Genomic DNA, 20,413 nt, shown 5'->3' with positions numbered 1-20,413 from the left:
TATGATTCTCATGAGAGAGAAGCCAGCCATTTCACACTTACCGCTGCTCTCAGCAATGTCCGCCAAGGTGGCAACCGTATGCGAGGAACTACTGCTGGGCTGCTGGTGCTCCGGAACACTGCTGAACTCTGCAAACAGTCGAGCAATTTATTAGTTTCCTTTCTTTTCAGATCAGTTCAGATCAGGGTCACTTACTGCTTGGCGTGGACTCGAAGGTGGCGTTCGCTACCGTCGCCTTGTGCAGCTCCATGCGGCTGGTGTTCTGGCCATCGACGGCGCTGGTGCCGACAGAGCTGCTGCTCTGCTGGAACTTGGCCTGCATCTGGTGCAGCGGATGCTGTTGCAGTGACTCGTATAGGACGCTTTGCTTTTTGGCTAACGCAACGGAGGCGGCGCTGCTCGATTCGGAGGCGCCACTGGCGTTGGTATTGATTGACAGCGGCTTAAATGGATCAAATCCCTTCGACATGTGCGTGACCAGTTTGCGTTCGAATCTAAAAATGAAAAACAAACAAAAAATCACAATTAGCAGAGGTTGAATATTCGATTGAGCCAGATCTTGACTGCCCACCAGGAGCTGCATCCAGCCAGCCACAGCTACTTACACCTTGTTGGTCACGCCCGTCTCTTGCAGCGTCTCAAAGTAGTCTAACTCATTGCCGTACCTGGCATTGTTGTTCGCAACGCTAACAGCCACCTGTCGTGGCTGCGCCGGCATTGCACCCAAGGACCGAGGCGCCAGCTTGCTGCTCGTGTAGCTATTGTACATGTCGTAGCCGAGCACAACTTGCTGCTGCTGCTGTTGCTGCTGGAGGTGGTGATGGAGGTGATGCTGCTGCTGCTGTTGTTGTTGCTGTTGCTGTTTGTGCAGCACTTGGTGGCGCACGCGCGGTGCAACGTTGCCGCCTCCTCCTGGTGGCGTCTGCGAGGGAAAAAAGTGCTGCGCCGCTTGTTGCTTTTGCGGCAGTGACTGCGCTGCGTTGCCGTTGGATGTGGAGGAGGCGCTGCCTGAGGCGGACGACGAGGCAGACATCACACCTGAGGGTAACGGCGATTTCAGAAACTCCTCTTTCTGTTTGATGGATTCGCGCAGTCGGATCATTAGGTCGCTGTTATCGCTGCTGCCGCTGCCGCTGCCGCTACCACTGCCACTGCCACTGCCGCTGCCGCTGCCACTGGCAACATTCACGGCGTACAGTGCTTGGCTGAGGGCTGCTGCCGATTTGGGCTGGCGCTGGGTGGGCGTGGTCGGTGTTGTGCTTGCTAATACTGTTAGATTTGGCGGTTGATTGGCACTTTAAGTAGAAGAGAAAGGCAAATCAATTAGTTAAGGACTTACAATTAACTAAAGGTCAAATGCTTGAAAAAAATAAAAATAAAATAAATCGACATTGAATCAGTTGCAAAATTGAAATTAAGATGCAATGTTGAAAATAAATATTTGATTGGAATTATATTTAAATAACTCTAATCTTTAGTTAAATGCAGGTATTTGATACCGAAATGTATATTATTATGATCTATAATTAGTTGAATTTATATTATATTTGTTTTATGTTTTATATATTTATTTTTTATTTTTTTTTTATTTTTATATTACAATGAAATTATATTTTGCTTGATTTTTAAACAAAATATAGATTTTAAGTACATTTTTTATAATTTTATAAAAAAAAATTAATTGATTTGTATATGCGTATTTTAATTTGATTTATTTTTTTTTTCGTTTTATTTTATTTTTAATTTTATTAACTTTTAATTTATTTTTATTTTATTTTTTAAGACATTTTTATTTTTATTTTTTTTTAATTTAATTAAATTAATTTTTTTTGCGTTTTATCATTTTTTTTTTTTTGTTTACTTTTTTATGACATTTATTTATTTTGTTAACAAATATACCAATTATGTATAGTTTATTAACTGGAGTTTTTTGTTTTCTGGTTTTATTTCATGTAAAATTAATTTCATTTGATTTCTATTGCTTTGTTTTGTACATATATGTAATTTATTATATAATTGAATTTTCATTTTATAAATAATGTTTACATTATATTTTATTTGACTTACAAAAATACTATTTATATTAATGATTTTATTTTATTTGATTTTTTATAATTTTTTGGATTTTATTATATGTAATTTTATTAAATGTATTTTTCTTCATTTGATTTACATTATATTGCTTGTTTGTTTGATTAACTGCTAAACGAAAAACAATATTTGAATACATAATATTAGCTTGTTTTTATGCAGTTGCAATAATAATTGAAAGTTTACGCTGTTTTTTGATTTATTATAACATCAATTGTCAGTCATACTGAAAGCTAGAGCCCGCGTTATCCAAGATATATATTGAAGTGCAGATACATATATGAATGTACATACATATATACATATATGTACATGTAAATATATCTTTATTTCAAACAGCTCAAATATGTGGCAATAGCGACTGCCTGATTGCCATACGAAATAAGGTCGCACTGGAGAGCTGAGAAATGTTTTTTTGGCGCGTGCCGTTAGCGTCGCTGTCGTCGTTGCCGTCGCCGTCGCCGTCGACGTCAAAGGCAATGTCAGCGCGAACGTCAACGCTTCAGTATCCGATTGGACGCTGTCAGCTGTTTGGGTACGCTGGTCACGACGACGATAACAACATAGCCGTTGCCAAATACGAGTAAGCTGCGCAATTTGCGTAAACAGCAGCAGAGTCGCGCCCCCTCGCCGTCGCCCCCGCGGACGCCATGCGGTCCGCACAGCGCTGGCTGTGATGACGATTTGGATTATGAATGTGTTTTGCAATTCATTTTTGTTTGTTTATTAAGCGAATGTATTTGCTTAAGAATTTCATGCAAGCATCCAGACTGCAACGGATCACAGATGGAGATCTTGCCGGGCCACAGGTGCCAAAAGCGAAAAGGGAAACAATTGTGTGATGGCTATGAAATGGCATAGAGGCACAGCCATGAGCAGGAGCAGAAGCAGGAGCAGGAGCAGGAGCAGCAGCAGGAGCAGCAGCAGGAGCAGGAGCAGGAGCAGGAGCCATTGACCATTGTACCATTGAGCTCTGTTTTGTGAGGCGCCTAGCCATGCAGGCAAAGGCTAATGGCTGGCTGCCTCTTGCCTGCCTGTCAGGTTGCCTAATGGCCATGGCCGTGACATAACCAACTAACTGCAAGTTGTAGTTGTGTGTGTGTGTGTGTGTGTGTGTGCGATCTATATATGCACTCAAGACTTGATTCAATTAGATTGCGGCTGCTGCGTCGAGCAACTCTGATATAACTCAATTTGCCTGGCATAACGCGCTTCGCTCCTGCTGCAGGCCAGCAGGACAACGGCGCTTGCTGCTCACACATAACGGCTTCCTGCTGGAGCAGCACCGCGCCACAGCAGCGCGACCATATCCATTTCAGCCGAGAGCGCAGCAGCCAATGCAAATATTTTCCTCCAGCTACTTTTCTCGCTTCTGTTCAAGCGAATGCAGGAAGCGAGTGCCCATGATGGAGGAGCACGGCGGGCATGGAACTCTTCTAGTGCTTCCTTTGTTATGAGCTACAAAGCTGAGCAACGTAAATGGATACGCTTGCATGATGCGAGGGGGGGGGGGGGGGGGGACGGAGAGGGTGGCGTACAACAGGTGCAGCTGGTAATTAAGTGCCATGCCTCTGCCTCTGGCACTGCCTCACCCCCCACCGCCGCGTCGTTTCCCCTTTGTCACTCTGCCTTAATGGAAAAAATCAAGCAACTCCTGATTGACCTTTGAGTGGCAGCATAAATTGATTTATGGACGTCAGCAGCAATCAGATACTTTGACCTTGCCAACTTTACGGCTGTGGGCGCTTAGCGCGGAAAATCGAAATTAATGCTACGCTCCCAGTTGCCTAATTAAAGTTTTCCCCCACCTTGCAATCGTATCCAGGCGATTCTTTCGACTCGAAGCCGAGCGCAAACTAACAATATTTTTTTCTTTTTTTGCAGCCAAGGCAACAATTCTTAAAAACAAATTAATTAAGCTAAATGAAAATAGTGTGAGCGTATATAAATAGCACCGTTTACTAAATACAGTGAAAAGAATTCAATCCTGTTATCGCTGCAGCTACACAGCTCCAGCTACACAGCTACAGCTCAATTGTATTTCTTATATTACAATAGATGTATTTCTTTGCAATTCCCCTTGCATTCCTTTGCATTCCAATTTAATCAGAGAGTGGAATTCAGCTTATGCTTAGTATACTATTACTACATATTGCTTCCATTTGCATGAATACAGCTGTATATTGAATTGTGCACTACACTTTTCATGAATACGAATATGCAGCTGTGTTCAGCTAAATAGCAGTGCGATATGTGTTCAGGTATGAAGAAATGCTAAATCGGTAAATGCGATTAGCATGAAATCTGTATTTTCCAAGCTTCTCATGAAATTTCACTTGATGCGTTCTTTCAATTTCAATATTACAGTCGAGTCTCGGCAATTTGGATTTCCTTAAATTGAAAATCCCCATATATCGAAAAAATGCAATCCCCTTGAAAAAACTCTTCTCGATAGTTCTCGACCAATTGAATTTCTGTGTAAATCGAAATTCGAATTATCGAGACTCGACTGTATCTACAATAATAGAGAGCGAATCACAAAAACAGAATCCAGCAACTTTTCAAACTGCATGAAAGTAGATGATATATGAAGCTTTCGTAGTCTTGTATAACGCAAAGATATATTTTCAAGTTATCAAATTTGGATGCTTTCAAAATGCACTGCAATAATTAATAATTTAACAACTTTTCTTTTTTATAGGATTTCTGGGCAGTTCTTAAGAGTTATTGATCCACAAAAAAAAAAAAAAAAAAAAAAAAATTGATAACGATATTTATCGATTTCATGAAAGGAAAGGATCTCTTTTTTTTTTGTTTTTTTTTTGTATTTTAATGAAGTGTGAAACGTGAGTTTCATAATTTTACAACGCATTTAGTATAATTAGCTAAGAACCAAAGGCCTTACTTAGGATATCTATGATTCTAGTCTAGTTCATACTAGTCCAGGGCTAGATGGACTCGACTCATATTAAAAAGTATATATATTATTTGCAGTTTCTGGCTGCAGCACAAATACCACAAATTTCCATTGTGTTCAGTTGATAAAAACTTGAAGTCATTAGCATTAAATGTTTATAAACAAAAGCTGCCTTTGAATAAATCTACTTTCTACATAAATATTTCTCATATTGCTATAAATTGAAAGTGAAATATTGAAATTGGCTTTCATAAAAAATTGGGGCTAAATATACACCCATATATTTGTATTGAGTATGTGTGTGTATGTGGATGTATAAGTAAGCCATATCAACACGAGCGCCCAAAACAATGCTCTTATGTGACTGCACAACAACAACAACAACAACAACAACAACAACAACAAACAAGCCCAAGTGACCATGGATAATGACAAGTGGAAATCCGTTTCCATGACCATGAGAATAAGCAAACTGACAGTTGGCAGGAAAGGAGACAGAGTGTGAAAGAGAACGGGAGAAAGAAAGAGAGAGAGAGAGTGAGTGAGAGAAATTGCAAATATGCAAATGTTGCAAACAATTTTAAGCTATATTGTACTTGATGTCTATTTGGGGCATAGGGGGTCTATAGGGCCCTATATAGTACACATCTAATATCCAAGTATTGTTATCTTCACATAAGCTCTGTACACAAGGCTACTAAAATAAATAGATCCATTAACACAAGTGATTCGAAACGCTGCGAATCGCGATTCTATTGTGCTGATTTCTCGTACTTTGCTATTATTGTTGTTGTTGTTGTTGTTGCTTATCAGCAAAGAGTGAGCCAAACACAAATGAGCTGTATCTATCAGGCATAGATACATGCACACATACACATACATACATACATATTAAAAAAGTATGTGTATGTATGTATGTGTGTGTGTGTGTGGAATTTCGCGCTTTATTGTCTGCTTGTTGTGTATGCACTAACTGTTCATTGTTGCTGTTCATGTTGTTGTTGCTGTTGTTGTTGTTGTTGTTGCTGCTGCTGTTGTTATTATTGCCGGCTATTGTCTGATTTGCGTATTGGCAACTCTTTTGCCTGTTTGCAATTAACAAGTCATAAATAAAAATGTTGACATATTTGATAAGCCACAAAACTAAAGGCTGAAACCTGTCAACAGTTCATCGTGTGACACGACGCTTCACGCCCCCGCACCCACACCCGCCTGCCTCTCACTCACACGGCCGCCCACCGCCTAACATACGCAGCTCTTTTATGCTAGTTCCCTCTCACTCCCACCCACCTCATCTATCCCTTTCTGTTCCACCCAGCGCTCTGCCCTATGCTCGATTCGCATTGCATTTATTGTTGGCATTTGGTATCGATTTCGCTGCTGGCGGCGACGGCGCCCTGCGGTGTCGATAGCGGCAATGGCGACACCCATTGGCGTCGACGTCGACGCCGACGCCGACGCTGGCAGCGCTGCCATTCGTGTCATTGTTTGGGCAACGCGCACGCAACGGAAACGAAACACAAAACGCAAAATCGCATTCAAAAGAAACGAGAAGAAGGAAAAAAACGCACACACACACACACACATAATTTTTTGAGCAACAATAAAGCGCGAGAAAAGAAAAAGAACAAGAAAAAAAAATAGCATAAAACAAACAAATAACTACTAAGAAATTGAGACAAACGCGCATTGTTGTTGCTCATGTTGTCGTTGTTGTTGTTGTTGCTGTTAAAACAACATTTACTTAAGCGTAGCTGTTGCTTTAGTTAGTTAAGTTGATGTTGCCGCTGTTGTTGTTGTTGTTGTTGTTGTTGTTGCGCTCATCATTAATTGAAAATACTTCAACTTTATGATCCAATATAGATTTCAAGGCCTTTGCAAAACACGAAACAAAAAATAAAATAAAAAGGAAAACTTTCCAACAGCGGCCCCACCCACCGCAGCCACCTCACCCATCTCAGCCGCCACAGTTCCCGTCACATTTCTATGTTATATGACAGCTTGTTTTGCGTTATCAAAGGCAATTATAATTAGTACACGATTACTAATGATAAGCGACTTTCGAACTTGCAATATCAATTTGAATTCCCACACACGCACAAGCACGCACACACACGCACGCACACACACTCGCGAGAACTCACTTTAAGATCTCATAAAATTTATTATGATGCGAAATCTACGCGCTCCACTCGCCATCAGCAACTAAACTAAAATACAACCCAAAGTCCATGCGACTAAACTGAAATACAAAAAAAAAAAAAAAAAAAAAAAAAGCGAAAAAAAAAATCCAAGCGACGAAAAAAAAAATTCACTTTGTATGCATATATGAAATTCATATTAAGCTCGCGACAGCAGCAGCCGCAGTCGCAGCAGCAGCAGCAGCAGCAGTGGCAGAGGCAGAGACAGAGACAGAGGCAGCAGCGAGACACAGGCTGGGCTAATTGAAAAGAGCCCCCAGCTATTGAGTGGGCAACCGTCGAACAACCTACCGTCAAGCCACCGACGACCCAACGACCCACCCAACCACTGAACGGCCACAGAACTGAACGCTCTTTCTTTTATTTTATAAGCAATTGTGCCACGCGCATAGCGCAAAAATATTTCATTGTACGCACACACACAAACACAGTGTAAATGGATGCGCTGCAATGGGAGACACAAGCACACACACACACACACACACACATATATGTATAGCCAAAAGAGTATACAACTAGTTGGATTTGTTGACGAACACGAAACTAGCAAATTCGATTAGGGACTAAAATCAAAGATAGAAACAGGAGCCGGGCTATTTGTATGGCTGGAGAGAAGGGTTGGGGGTGTGGGGTGGGGGCACTCATCGATATCCGTGGTATCACCCATCTGGCTGGCCAGATACATATGTGCTTGGCCCACTCGAAAACGTAACTCCAGACAGAGACTGTGCGTTGTTTCTGGCCCTCAGTGTAATTGTCAGCCAAAGTTCGTCAGAAATTTGACCAGGCACAGTGGTGCGAAAGCAATAATACCTGCCTGAATTTGCGCACACTTGAAGAGGCTTTAAGATTGGTTAGAGTTAATGAAGAGTTATGCATATTATTGGATCAGTTGAGAGGGGCCTTTACACATCTCTATTGAAGTGCCTTTTATCAGCTTGATCTAATATATTGATAGAGAATATTATTTGTAGTAGTATTTAACTGAATTGGGTTAAGTCAGGAAAACTTTTAAAAATATATAATATAGTATATACAAAATTACACAAATTTTTAATTGAAAAAAAAAAAAAAAAATGGCTGTAGTGTACCACTGTGCCTGTGCCTATGTAAGTATGTGAGTATGTAATATGGTGTGTCTATTTCTTGTTCGCCTTGAACACTGTAGTCATCCATCAAACATGTTGCTGAAATTTCGGTACACGCAAAACAAAGCTCGCAAGGATGTAAGGTCAAGTGGTATTTACACAAGGATATATATATATATGTATGTAAGTATGAAGGCCGTTATATCTTCAGTTTTTACATATGCTAAACTTTTTTAGTATATATAACTATATATGTATAACAATCCATAACTAAGCCTACATTGACTTACTATAATATAATATAATATTATATATAATCAATTTTAGCTAGGATCTCATATATCATATACCCCTTATAAATGTGATCATTGTGTAACTAAGTAATCTACAAAGAGTATTTAAACTTCAATGTGCTAAGGCAAAACTTTCTTTCTTGCTTTCATAATACTCATTCGCTCTCTCTCTCTCTCTCTTTCTCTCTCCTTCTCTCTGCTTTAATCTCTTCATGTATTTGTAGCTTTGTAGTTGATCACGGACTTGCGATCAGCATGAGAGTGAACGCATAATACAATTACAGGCCGTCCATTGGCTCAAGTAGCCCAATAATTTACATATGTCTCTGTATGTATGAGCAGTTGTATGCGCAAGAGCGAGCACGATCGTCTTGATCATCATCACCATCAGCATCAGCACCATCATCTTCTCCATCTTCATCTCCTTTCCCATGGCGATCATTATCATGCAAGTCGCCAGTCTTAATCTCAAAACTCATCTTCAGCTGCCATCCAGTGCAGCTGAATCTCAATTTGAGTCTCGCTGTCGCTATAGGTGGCAGTGCAGCGCTGCATGTGGGCGTGGCCGTGGCAGCAGGAGGAGGCTAACAGCACTGCTGGGCTTGGGGTGGGTGGAGTGGAGGTTGGGTGTGCGAGTGTTGGGCGAATGAATTGAATTGTCATTCGCAGTGATTGAAATGTTTTTCTTCTTTTCATTCACTCTCTCTCTCTCTCTCTCTATCTTTCTCCCCCTCACTCTCTCTCTCTCTTTCACTGTGTGTGCATTTGAGTTGCACAAAATTCAATTAAATTTGTCATAATCATTTAACAATGGAGCGCTAACAAATATTCGCATGCATTCGCTTCAGTTGTTGTCGAACACTCACACACCTATGTTTGCGAATATTTATACAGATAAATGTGCATATGTGTATGTATGTGTATGTACACATGCACATTTGTTTATTTTTTGCATTGATGATTTTGCATATACGATTTAGCTGTTGCTTTGCCTCAATGCTTCTTGCATTAGTCACTCTCACACACGCGTCTCCCATGCTTGGGGAACAGACTCAAGTAGCAGGAAGGCTTCAAACTGGATCGAACATGTGGAAATATGTATATATAGCTCGCTTTAGATAACATTTAACTAACATAAATGGATTTCGAATACAAGACATTTGGAAAGAGATTCAAAGTTCAATTTATACGACGAAGCATCGATGACAAATAGAAAATTTTTTCAAAATTTTTTGAAATATTTTTATGTAGGGAATATCATGAATTTATAAAGGATTTATATGACACATAAATAATATAAAATATGTATTTCATATTAACTTTATCATATCATTTTCTGACGAGAGAGTTTATACCCAATGTTACTGAAAAATTCGATTGTATATAAACTACATTAATGTATTGAATCCAAGTCTATTCATTTCCATTAGAGTAGGACTCAAAGCCCCTAATCACGATTGCTCTACAGAGAACGCGCCTAACTTGTATAAATTTTTGTTTTTATATAATATATATTTCATTATGTAAGAATATATATTACACAGCCTCAAGCCGACTTTATCTGAAAAACTTGACCTTGACTGGGGCTCTGTAGATGCGAGTTCAGCTGGGAGCTCAGCTGATTCTTGGTTAGCAACTGATTGCTCGCTCCATCGTATTTCTAGTTTTACAAACACAAATTCCAACAGTTTCAGCATTCATTCAAGAAAATCCCATCGAAATGGGAGCTAATTTAATTTTGATAGCATTCAGTCACCATTCAGAAATCAGACAAGAATCGAGTTCATTTAGAAAGTCAAGTCGAGCAGCTAGCTGACATTCGAAATGTGTATTTCAGTGGGTGGTACGCCGCGACCGTCTCTCCAGCCACTTATCTCAGCTCGAAAGCTTTTCGCAACAAGTTGCCAGCACGTAATTAGAAATGATAAATGGTCATAATAATAAAGAAAACGAAAAGAATTCAAATCAAATTCGACACGTGCCAAACCGTCAACATGGAAGCATTGAGTTAGCTGAAAGCGCAGATTTACATTTCTATTCATATGGAGTAATCGGTTCTAATGTGAATAATACAGAAACTATCTCTATATACCTTAAATTTCATTGCCAAAGTTTACTTTGATTGTTCAGACTGAAATTCATTATAAACATGATTTACTATCAAAACATTTTGTTTGCCAACTTGAATTGCTTGGGAAAAAAAAACAACTTTCATTGATCTGCATTCACACAATCAAGATTCATATATAATAATATATTAGAGCCACCATCTCAGCAAACTCACACTCAAATTGTATTCCAAAAAACTGAATCAGTAATAATTTCGTTTGCTACTTTCTAAAAAATCAAATAAAAAACACAATTACTCTGCATTAGAGCCGCGATCATATCTCTCCCTCTCTCTCTTTCTCTCTCTAGAGGATTGTCTGCCCTATTCACAAAAAAAGAGTGAAAACAGGAAGTTCGCCCAGTAGCCAATGTCCAAATGTCCAATGCCATTTTTATGCATGTGTTTATTATTGTTGAACTGCATTCGTCGTCATTGCTAAATCAAGACGCAGTCAAAAAGTCAACACAGCACAAAATATGATGGGAAAACATCTGAGAAGAAGAAAATATGAAATGAAAACAAAACAAAACATTATCGGATCAATTGATTCTGATGCCTGTCGAGGTAGCATCATTAAGGCATTCATTCGCCCAAATGCAAACAAAAGTGTGAGCAAAATTAATTAGCTGAGTTAGCTCCAAGATTAAATGAGCATTCTATAAGATGCCTATATAAATATTTGGATGTATATGTGCATATATAATATTGTATATATAATATATGATTTTAATTTCAATTAAGTCGTTGACTATGGAAATAATATGTTAAACATATTTTGTGGACATAGTTTTCTAATCTAGCTGGGGTTTTTATATCCATATGAAAGTGAGCATAGCATCTATCAATATTTTGAAGATAATCTATCATATTTATGCAATAACAAACACTCTTCTATTTCGAAATATATTTGTAACCCTCTGATTTAGTCTTTTCTGCTATAGCTCGTTTAGTGTCAATAAATGCCCTGAAGAAATAATATATGAAATCTTCTTAACCAAAAATCCCATGCAAAAATAGCCTTAAGTATTTCCCAGCCTTTGCTAATATTATTCCTTAAATCTATAAAATGAATTCATTGATTCTGATATAAATATCACAAGCAAACTCTCTGTGTCAAAAGCATTGAAACAATGTCGAAAGCCGTATAGCATATATATGTATGTATATATTTTTCCGATTCAGTTGAACACGCTTAATTTTGAATGATTTCTACTTTCAACATGTATTACAATAATCGCTGACAGCAAAGCTGATGGTGTCAAATTGTGTGGATATATTGGAGCTCACTATATTATATCATGTCTATACATTGTGTATAAGCAATAGAAATATATTTTGTACTGCGTACATTTAATACGACTATTGTGCTTAATTATGACTGCACAAATAAAACAATGAAGCAAGCGAGAATGTTGCAAACGAGCACAACCAACTGCATAATGCCTAGACTTGGATAATAAAACAAGTAAGAAGGCTCCAGTCGAGACTGCTCGACTAGGAGATACCATGAACCCTCCAAGCTGATATTCTAATCATTCTGCACTTCTTTTATGCACACATACATACACATGCATCCACACGCACGCATAAGCCTGCGCTCTGCTAACTGCGCAGTAAGCAGCGACTGCGCTTGGGCTGCAGTGTGGGCAATATTATGAGAATTTATTTGTTGAATAATTTCTTTTGTAGACATACGATCTTAATAAAACTTTTAGGGCGTAATCATATGGTGAATATGTGTGTACATCTCAAAGCCTAAGTCTGTAGTACTTGAAATGCGTCTTTTACAAATTGGGGGTGAAGGGGGCGTGGTATCCAAAATCTGTAAATTACAAAATCTTTGTACCGATTAACTTTATATACAACGCAAATTTGAAGACTCCAGGTCTAAAAATGTTCAAATTAGGCCAAAAAAACAAAATCAATTTTTCGATTATTCTCGATAAAAAAGTTATCTGACGATTTATCGAACAAATAAAGCAAACTCGTACTGCGTATGGTACTCACGAGTATGCATGCCAAATTTCAGCTCTCTAGCTCTTGTAACTTCTGAGATCGACGCACTCATACGGACGGACGGACGGACGGACGGACAGACGGACAGGGCTATATCGACTCAGCTCGTCACGCTGATTAAGAATATATATACTTTGTGGGGTCTGCCACGCCTCCTTCTGCCCGTTACATACTTTTTCACAAAACCATTATACCCTGATTTCCCATTTTCAATGGGTTCAGGGTATAAAAAAAAAACTAAAGAAGGGGATATACTATATATATATATATGCCATACATGCATACATCTGCAGATGATCTACATATATGCCTAAAAGGTAATAGATATTATATATGCATCTCTATATCTATTTTATATAAATTAATATGCACATAAATCTATACATCAACAATCTTTATATATTTATACATACATATATCTATATAACTACTATACCTACATATATACCTCATCTCATCTACTATATCTATATATATGCACACATCTATATATTTTATATACCCATATACCTACTATCTATGCATCTATATATCTATTTCATATGAAATTAATTTTTTTTTTATTTATCAAAAAAAAGAATAATTATTTTTTAATTTTTTGCTATAAAAATTATAATCGTTACGGTCCCTGATATGAATCCTTATTTCTATTTCATATAAATTAATATGCACATAAATCTGTACATTTGTAAACTTTGTATATCATATATCTATCCATTCATATACATATCTATGTAACTACTATACCTACATATATACCTCATCTTATCTACGTATCTATGTATCAATTTTGTAATATTTAGCTCATCGCGGCTTCCCACGCACATTACACCGAACCAATATACTCTCTTTGCACATCTTGAACAATGCGAAAAAAAAGCTTAGCAATAAATGGGGTAAAAATTAAATATGATGATGAAATCACCGTGTGGTAGTCACAGACGACGTCCACATTTATCTGCTGTGTGGTGTTCTACAATTTTTATGGTCAGTCCGTCTGTCTGTCTGGCTGTGTGCGTCGGTCAAAGTATCGACGCATCATCATCACCATCATCACCATCATCATCATCACCATCACCATAATTATCATAGATGCTTGTACACATATCGTTATAACATGTGCAAATGTTTGTAAATTAATGACTGCAAAAATTCTGGACAACAACAAAATGCGAACAACTTGCCCAGGGGAAATGGGACGATGAGTGTAAATTTGGCAAACATCGCCAACAGTTTGCAATTGCTTTTAATTATTATTGCTGAGCTTAGCTCAAGTTACATTTAGAGCAATTGCTATTATAATTTGTATATGGCAAATTTCGAGTATCGCATTATTGAATTGTCAACTATTTGTCTGACACTGAAATTTTCGTTTTATTTTTAATGAAAGTGAAATAATGTACAATATGCATTCACACACACACACACACACACACACACACACACACGCACGCACAGCGTCACCTGTGTGTATTGGAGGTAAAGGTAGGTAGTCTGTTGATGTCACCATAAATCAAATGCCACACAGTGTGATCAAGTTCATTGGAACCGCGACGGCGCCAAAGGCTGTTGGCCAGTAAACTGTCAATTTGTTTTGCTGAATGAGTTTGCTTATACATGTATGTATATGTATGCGTCTATGTGCACGCGAGAGTGTGCGTGTGTGTTTGTGTGAGCGAGTGTGCAAGTGCGAATTAATATTTATGAAACATCCGACGTATGTACGTCTATTAGCATTGGCAGGCGCGGCAGTGGTACGCAAGTATGCAAATTATGATAGAAAAAAAAAAAACAAAAAAAAAAAAAAAAACACTTAAATAACTATTTAGATAGAGATAAAGATGTAATTTGCTGAAATTTGTTTATTTATTTTGCCAACATAAAACCCACATGCCAGAGCTCTGTAATATATGCATATATTTGATTTATTTATTTTTATTTTCATTTAAGTCGATTTAAATTTTACAAAACTTTTAATCATTTTAATTTATATCCATTTCAATTTAAGATATTTTATAAATTTTTTCATATTATTATTTGTATTTGTATTTGTATTTTTTTTTTTTTTTTTTTTTTCAATTAATAAAATAAAATTGTTTGTACATATTTTTTTTTGTATTTTGATCTTCATTTATTTTATTTTATATTTATTTATCTTTTATTCATATATTTATTTAATTTTTTAATTATAATTTTCATATACATATTTATTTATTTAGTTTTTATTTTTTATTTATTTATTTATTTTCCGTTTATTTTTATTTTCATTATTTTTGTTATTTGTTTTTAATTTTATATATTTTTCATATTGTGAAAATTTTATACATTTATTTATTTTATTTATTATAACTTTTAAATAGTGTTTTCTTTTCTTCTCTCTCTTTAAAAATATTTATCGTATATCTTTATCGGAATATTGCGTCATTATCTACCGATTTCAGCGAAATATATATTTTATTAAATTTCTGCAAATTTGCTCACACGATTTTTTATTATTTTAGATTTTCGTGAAAAACGCAGTGCCAAGGCAAATCTCTCTACATCGCCTATATAGGCATTTTACGTCATTATCGACTCTTTTGATTTTAGTGGGAGAGCAAATTCATTTCATTTTCTGCTGATTTCCTCACACGGTGACTTTGACAAATTTTGTGAAATTCTCATTATCAAAATTTTCGTCGTTATCCCACGGAAAGCATGTAAAATCCGAAATACCACTTACTTATTTGTACGACGCAAAGATAGAATAATCGTGAATATGCTGTTACCAAGTAATGTGACCAAGACTTGGCTCAAGCTGCGCAGTTGTATGATGGCCGTATACAACGATCGCTTGGGCTGGAGCTGCATCAAGAGCTACGGCCTCTTCATCCTGGCGCTGCGGTACGCTAAGAATCTCAGTGTTTTGCATGCTACGAAATGCGGTTTGTATATCACATGTTTGTGTGTGTGTGTGTGTGTGTGTGTAAGTTTCACATGTTTGATTTCAGAAGTATTCTGAGGACAGAGAGAGCCGGCATTTGCGTACCACTGTGCCAGTTGGCAACGACCGCTGGCCTGTCTAATTGCACTAAACACTGTCATTTTTGCTGCTTTGGCGAAAGAGAAACGCCAGTGGGCAGAGCGTCGCCACAACCTGCCGACTGGCGTCTGATAAGATTAACAGCCGTTTCTGCCATTGCTCGGTATCCCACCCCAAGCTCCAATACCCCAGCTCCTCGCTCACACATGCTGTACCGAGGGGGATTGCCCCCCTGCCTCCCCCTCCACACACACACACACACATCAAGTGCCCGGTTTTTGGCTTTGGGAACACGCTGACGTCAATGGCCCAGGTGAGTTGAAATAGTTTACACTTACCGCATAAAGCTGCTCGACAGCAGCTGCTGATGATGATGTTGCTGTTGATGGTGGTATAGCTGCTGTTGCTGCTGCTGCTGATGCTGATGCTGACGCATGCCATGGGCCATGTCACCAAAGTCGATGCTGCTGCTGCCGCCTGCAAGCGCCGGATGACGTTGCGGATGCTGCTGCTGCTGCTGCTGTTGCTGGTGATGATGATGCTGATGCTGATGCTGATGATGATGGCTACTATTGTTGGTGGGCAGCCCACTGCCGCTGGCATTGCTGGTGATGCTGCCGGAGCGACTGCCGCCGTGCAGCGGTGTCGCTGGCGAAACAGAGGATGCTGTCGAGGATGTATTGGCGGCAACAGCGGGATATGAGATCAACTGTTGCTGTGGAAATGTTGACTTGATGCCGGCGGCACCGCCGGCATTTGCCAGCAGCACCGGCGAATGTGTTGTGTGGCCAGCGCCCATCGATGGCTGTGGCGCCTGTGCGGACATCGTTAGGCGGTTCGATTCCGGCGTGTGGGCAATGCTCGTGTAGTGCTGCAGAGACGACATGCAAACGGAACGGATAACGAATTAGAGGGCTACACTAGTTACGATGCGATATTTCTTTCGATCACAATATGATTTCATTTACTAAACTTTACACATTTCTTTTGCCTTTGCTTCAGCTTAGCTTCTTTTTATTTGCTTTTTTTTGTTTTTGTTTTTTTTTTTTTTTTTTTTTTTGGCGCACTCACCATTTGCAGCACATCACACTCCTTGGGCACAACGTGCAGCGTTAGCACCGATGGCGTCTGCTTGATCATCGACACAATTGTGCTGTAGGCAATGCCAGCGATCGGCGTGTTGTTCACCATTAGCACCCGGTCGCCCGTTTGTAGATTGGCGTGGTGAGCCGGTCCGTTCGCGTGCACCTCTTTGATGAAAATGGTCTCCATCGCTTTCACTTGGTATGGCGGCAGCGACGTTGGTGACGTTGGCTCCAAGCCGACGACACCGCCGCTGCTGCCGCCAACGTTGCCGCCGCCGCCGACTGCGTTTGTCGCTTCCTACACAAAACGTAAAAAGCAAAAACAAAATAACATACAAAAACGTGAAAACAACAACAACAACAACAAAATAATATATATATTTATATATATGTATATAAAAAAGCAAGGTTACTCCAGTCCACTATGAACGGCTAGCAGATACGCTTTATAAGCTTCTATAGCAAATATTTTAGATACATATTTCAGTTATATATTTAAATATAAGAATTCCATAAGTCTATCATTTCGATATATTTAATTCATATTTGTTTGCCATATAGAATTAATTTTATAATAAATTAAATATAAATTTAATATTGTAAAATACGATGAAATATATTTTTAATTAAATATCATATAAATTTTATATTTTAATATATATAAATATATATATAAAGAATTTTCTATTTTTTTAATCAACTTTATTTAGGCAAAAACAATATACCCCATTTGATGCACTTTTACTGTTTACAGGGTATAGTTAATGGCAAATAGGAGAGCGGCTCAGAGAGCCAAAAGAGCAGAGGAAAGAGAGCGCAATGAACGCGCTTCGTATACAATGCAAAAAATATCATATAAACTATATATATAAGGAGTGGGAGCACAAGAGAGGCTGTGAGCAAATGGCAACTGGAAGCTGATCATTTCGGAGATACCCTATGCTATCGAAAAGGATTTCATTGAAATATATGCTTTATAGAAAGTAAATGAATTAGATTTAAAGTTTTAAAAACTGGAAAAAGCTTTGCATTACATTAAACAAGTAAAAATTAAAATGAACTAAAATATAAAATTCTTTGAAATAGTATGTTAATATTTTTGTAATTTGTTTAAATTATATATTTTTGTATATTTTTATATGCATTTTCTTATTTATTTGAAGTTTAGGAATAATATGCAATCAAAACAAACTTTTTATAAGTATAAAAAAAAATAAAAATACAAAATCCTAATCAAGCAATCGGAAATTGGACTTTCTTTTATCAGCATTTAATGCACATGATATTTAATTAAATTGAATTCATTTTAAGTACTATAAATTCTTTTTTTTTGCATTGCAAATATCTCTAAAAATGTAGAAAATTTTGCTGCCTGTTGGCGCTGCCGTTGCCGTTGCAAGCTCTTTGACGCATGTGGCATACTTCAGACAGTTTTGGCAAAGAGCAAAAAGAAAGCAGCGATTGCCATTTGAATAGGCGGCGCGTGCTTTGCGCTCACGTAACGGCGGCGACTGCGCAAATGTGACTGGCGCAGCTGCGACGCGGCGCAGAGCAGAGCAGAGCCGAAGTGAAGTGAAGTGAGCATTGCCAGACCGCGAAAAGCAAAAGTGGCAAGGCACAATTGATGACTAATTGAAGATGGATGCAGGCAGACTCTGGCACACCAGGCTCTCGCTCTCAACTGGCTGAGTTGACCATGCCCATGCCATGCCACTGCCACTGCCACTGCCCTGCCCCCTGCTATCCCCACCCATCCCCATCGCAGCCCAGCTGGATTGCCTTGCGACGCTTACCTGTGGCCAGCTGGCGGCATCATCTTCCGGTGGATAGGCAATAAAGTGACGCAGCGTAAAACCGAAGCCCTGATTCTGACGCCTTCGTATGACAACCAGCTTGGGCTGTATCGATGACGCGGCTATCGCTGCATTGTTCGCTGCCGCTGCCGCAGCGGCTGCTGTGCTGGGCGTCGCTGCTGCCGCTGCTGCTGCTGCGGCTGTTGCATTCGAGTTTTGTAACATTTTCGGTTAAAGCTGCAAAGTTGTTTTTATTTTTTATTTTCTTTTTTGCGCCTCTCTTGCTGCTGCCGGCTGGGGCTGCTCTTTATCAGGAGGAGTTGCTACAGAGCTGAAGGTGTTGTTGCTGCTGCGGCTGGCTTGTGTCGCTTGTTGGCCAACCTGCTACTGGTTGGCGGCTTCGCTAGCTACGTGCTGCACCTTCATTTGCTGCTAAATACGTTCAGCTCAGCAGCGAGCCACAGAGTGGACAACTTGCTGTTTTCTGTGGCTCTGAGGCGTCAGGACGCCCATTGTAATGCCTGACAAGCGCATGGCAATTGAGTTGTAACGTTCCTATTGCATCGATTCGATTATGGCTGCGACCTAAAAGAATAAGAATACAATTTGCATATTATTAACCAATTCACAAAGTTCATTATCCATTAAAAGCATTTACGATTTATCAGATGTATGTAAGATCAGCAAATGGTTTCTTGATAATCTTGCACAAATCTTAGTGAAACCCATGAGAATTGCATAGAAAGGCGCTGACATTATCAGTTACATAATATAATTAATTAATTATTTATAAACATAAAATTAATTGATAATGAATAATTTATAATTCATTATTGTTATTCATAAAAGGTATAAACGATCCCTCAAATATACAGATATACTAAATCAATAAATTGTTCGTCTACATTATAAATTATTAATCTGGTAATATATGTAATTCATTAACGTGATATACGATTATAAAATTATATAAAATCAGAAAATGTTTGTTAACATTCTTTGATAAATTTTAATTGAAGCCATGAGAATCGCATGGAAAGACGTTTACATTATTAATTATTAATCATCTAATAAAATTCATTTATAGGATACATCTAACATTCTTTGACAAATCTTAGTTGAGATCTTAGCTAAGATAAGCCACATAATATTATGTATATTCTATTTTACATATTATATACAGAATTTACAAATATAAGTAGTCAATTCTTTCAGTGCTCGCACCTATGAGAAGTGCATAGAAAGACGCTTTTAGGAGATGACATCATTAGCCAAAAGAAGTTCTTCACGCAACCATTTCTTGGAGCACACAGATGTGTGTGACACGACATCAGGTCAAAGAGAGCTTCAGACACTTTATTATGTTCTTTGTACACATTTTTCGCTTTTAATTGTGTGTGGGCAAACGTTGTAATATTTCCCATTTAAGATTTCTTTACAGTTAAGCAAAAGTCCGAAGTTTTAACTGGCTAACTGGCAGAGCAAAGGGTATTAACCCGCAGTTTTGGTTTAATTTTTGGTCTTAAGCAGTTGAGCATCTCCCGGTGGTTGTATTGTTTTGTTGTTGTTGCCTCGTCTCTTTATTATCACACAAGTTCAGGCCCGGCCTGGTCGTCGAGACTCGGACACATAATACTATGTAACTCTATGGCCCTCGATGTACAGTTAGTTAAGTGCTTTTTACAATAAAAAGCCCCAAAAGCTTTAAGGCTTTAATTACAATGGTCATCATAAAAATAAATAAACAACAAAATAAAAACAAAAGAAATTCGAGTCAGAACAGCGCAGTCGGGTGTA

General features: G+C 38.3%; 1 protein-coding gene and 1 long non-coding RNA gene across 7 annotated transcripts in view; one reads left to right on the top strand and one right to left on the bottom strand.

Annotated features, from left to right (window-relative positions):
• RhoGAP19D (Rho GTPase activating protein at 19D) overlaps positions 1 to 20,413 on the bottom strand; it is a 47,054-nt gene that overhangs the window by 8,346 nt on the left and 18,295 nt on the right. For 4 of the 6 annotated variants that reach the window (XM_089475372.1, XM_089475376.1, XM_089475375.1 and 1 more), the window contains exons 2-7: positions 18,617 to 19,201; positions 16,810 to 17,121; positions 16,077 to 16,609; positions 606 to 1,295; positions 196 to 494; positions 42 to 128 (exon numbers count right to left, since the gene is read on the bottom strand). In XM_089475372.1, coding sequence (XP_089331498.1) covers positions 42 to 128; positions 196 to 494; positions 606 to 1,295; positions 16,077 to 16,609; positions 16,810 to 17,121; positions 18,617 to 18,841 — 2,146 coding nt within the window. In that variant the 5' untranslated portion in view covers positions 18,842 to 19,201. Of the gene's footprint in view, positions 1 to 41; positions 129 to 195; positions 495 to 605; positions 1,296 to 7,152; positions 7,229 to 7,500; positions 14,749 to 16,076; positions 16,610 to 16,809; positions 17,122 to 18,616; positions 19,202 to 20,413 lie in introns of those variants that run through there. The other 2 variants (XM_089475378.1, XM_089475377.1) reach the window with 2 other exon arrangements.
• LOC108619854 (uncharacterized) lies at positions 15,713 to 16,715 on the top strand. Its single transcript, XR_016271237.1, has 2 exons — positions 15,713 to 16,051; positions 16,136 to 16,715. It is a non-coding gene; the product is annotated as an uncharacterized LOC108619854 (long non-coding RNA).

This window comes from Drosophila arizonae, chromosome X (genome assembly GCF_054131065.1).
Source record: "Drosophila arizonae isolate 15081-1271.41 chromosome X, UAZ_ARI_1.0, whole genome shotgun sequence".
In the NCBI taxonomy this organism is placed as follows: domain Eukaryota; kingdom Metazoa; phylum Arthropoda; class Insecta; order Diptera; family Drosophilidae; genus Drosophila; species Drosophila arizonae.
This window is presented reverse-complemented; position numbering and strand designations above follow the sequence as displayed.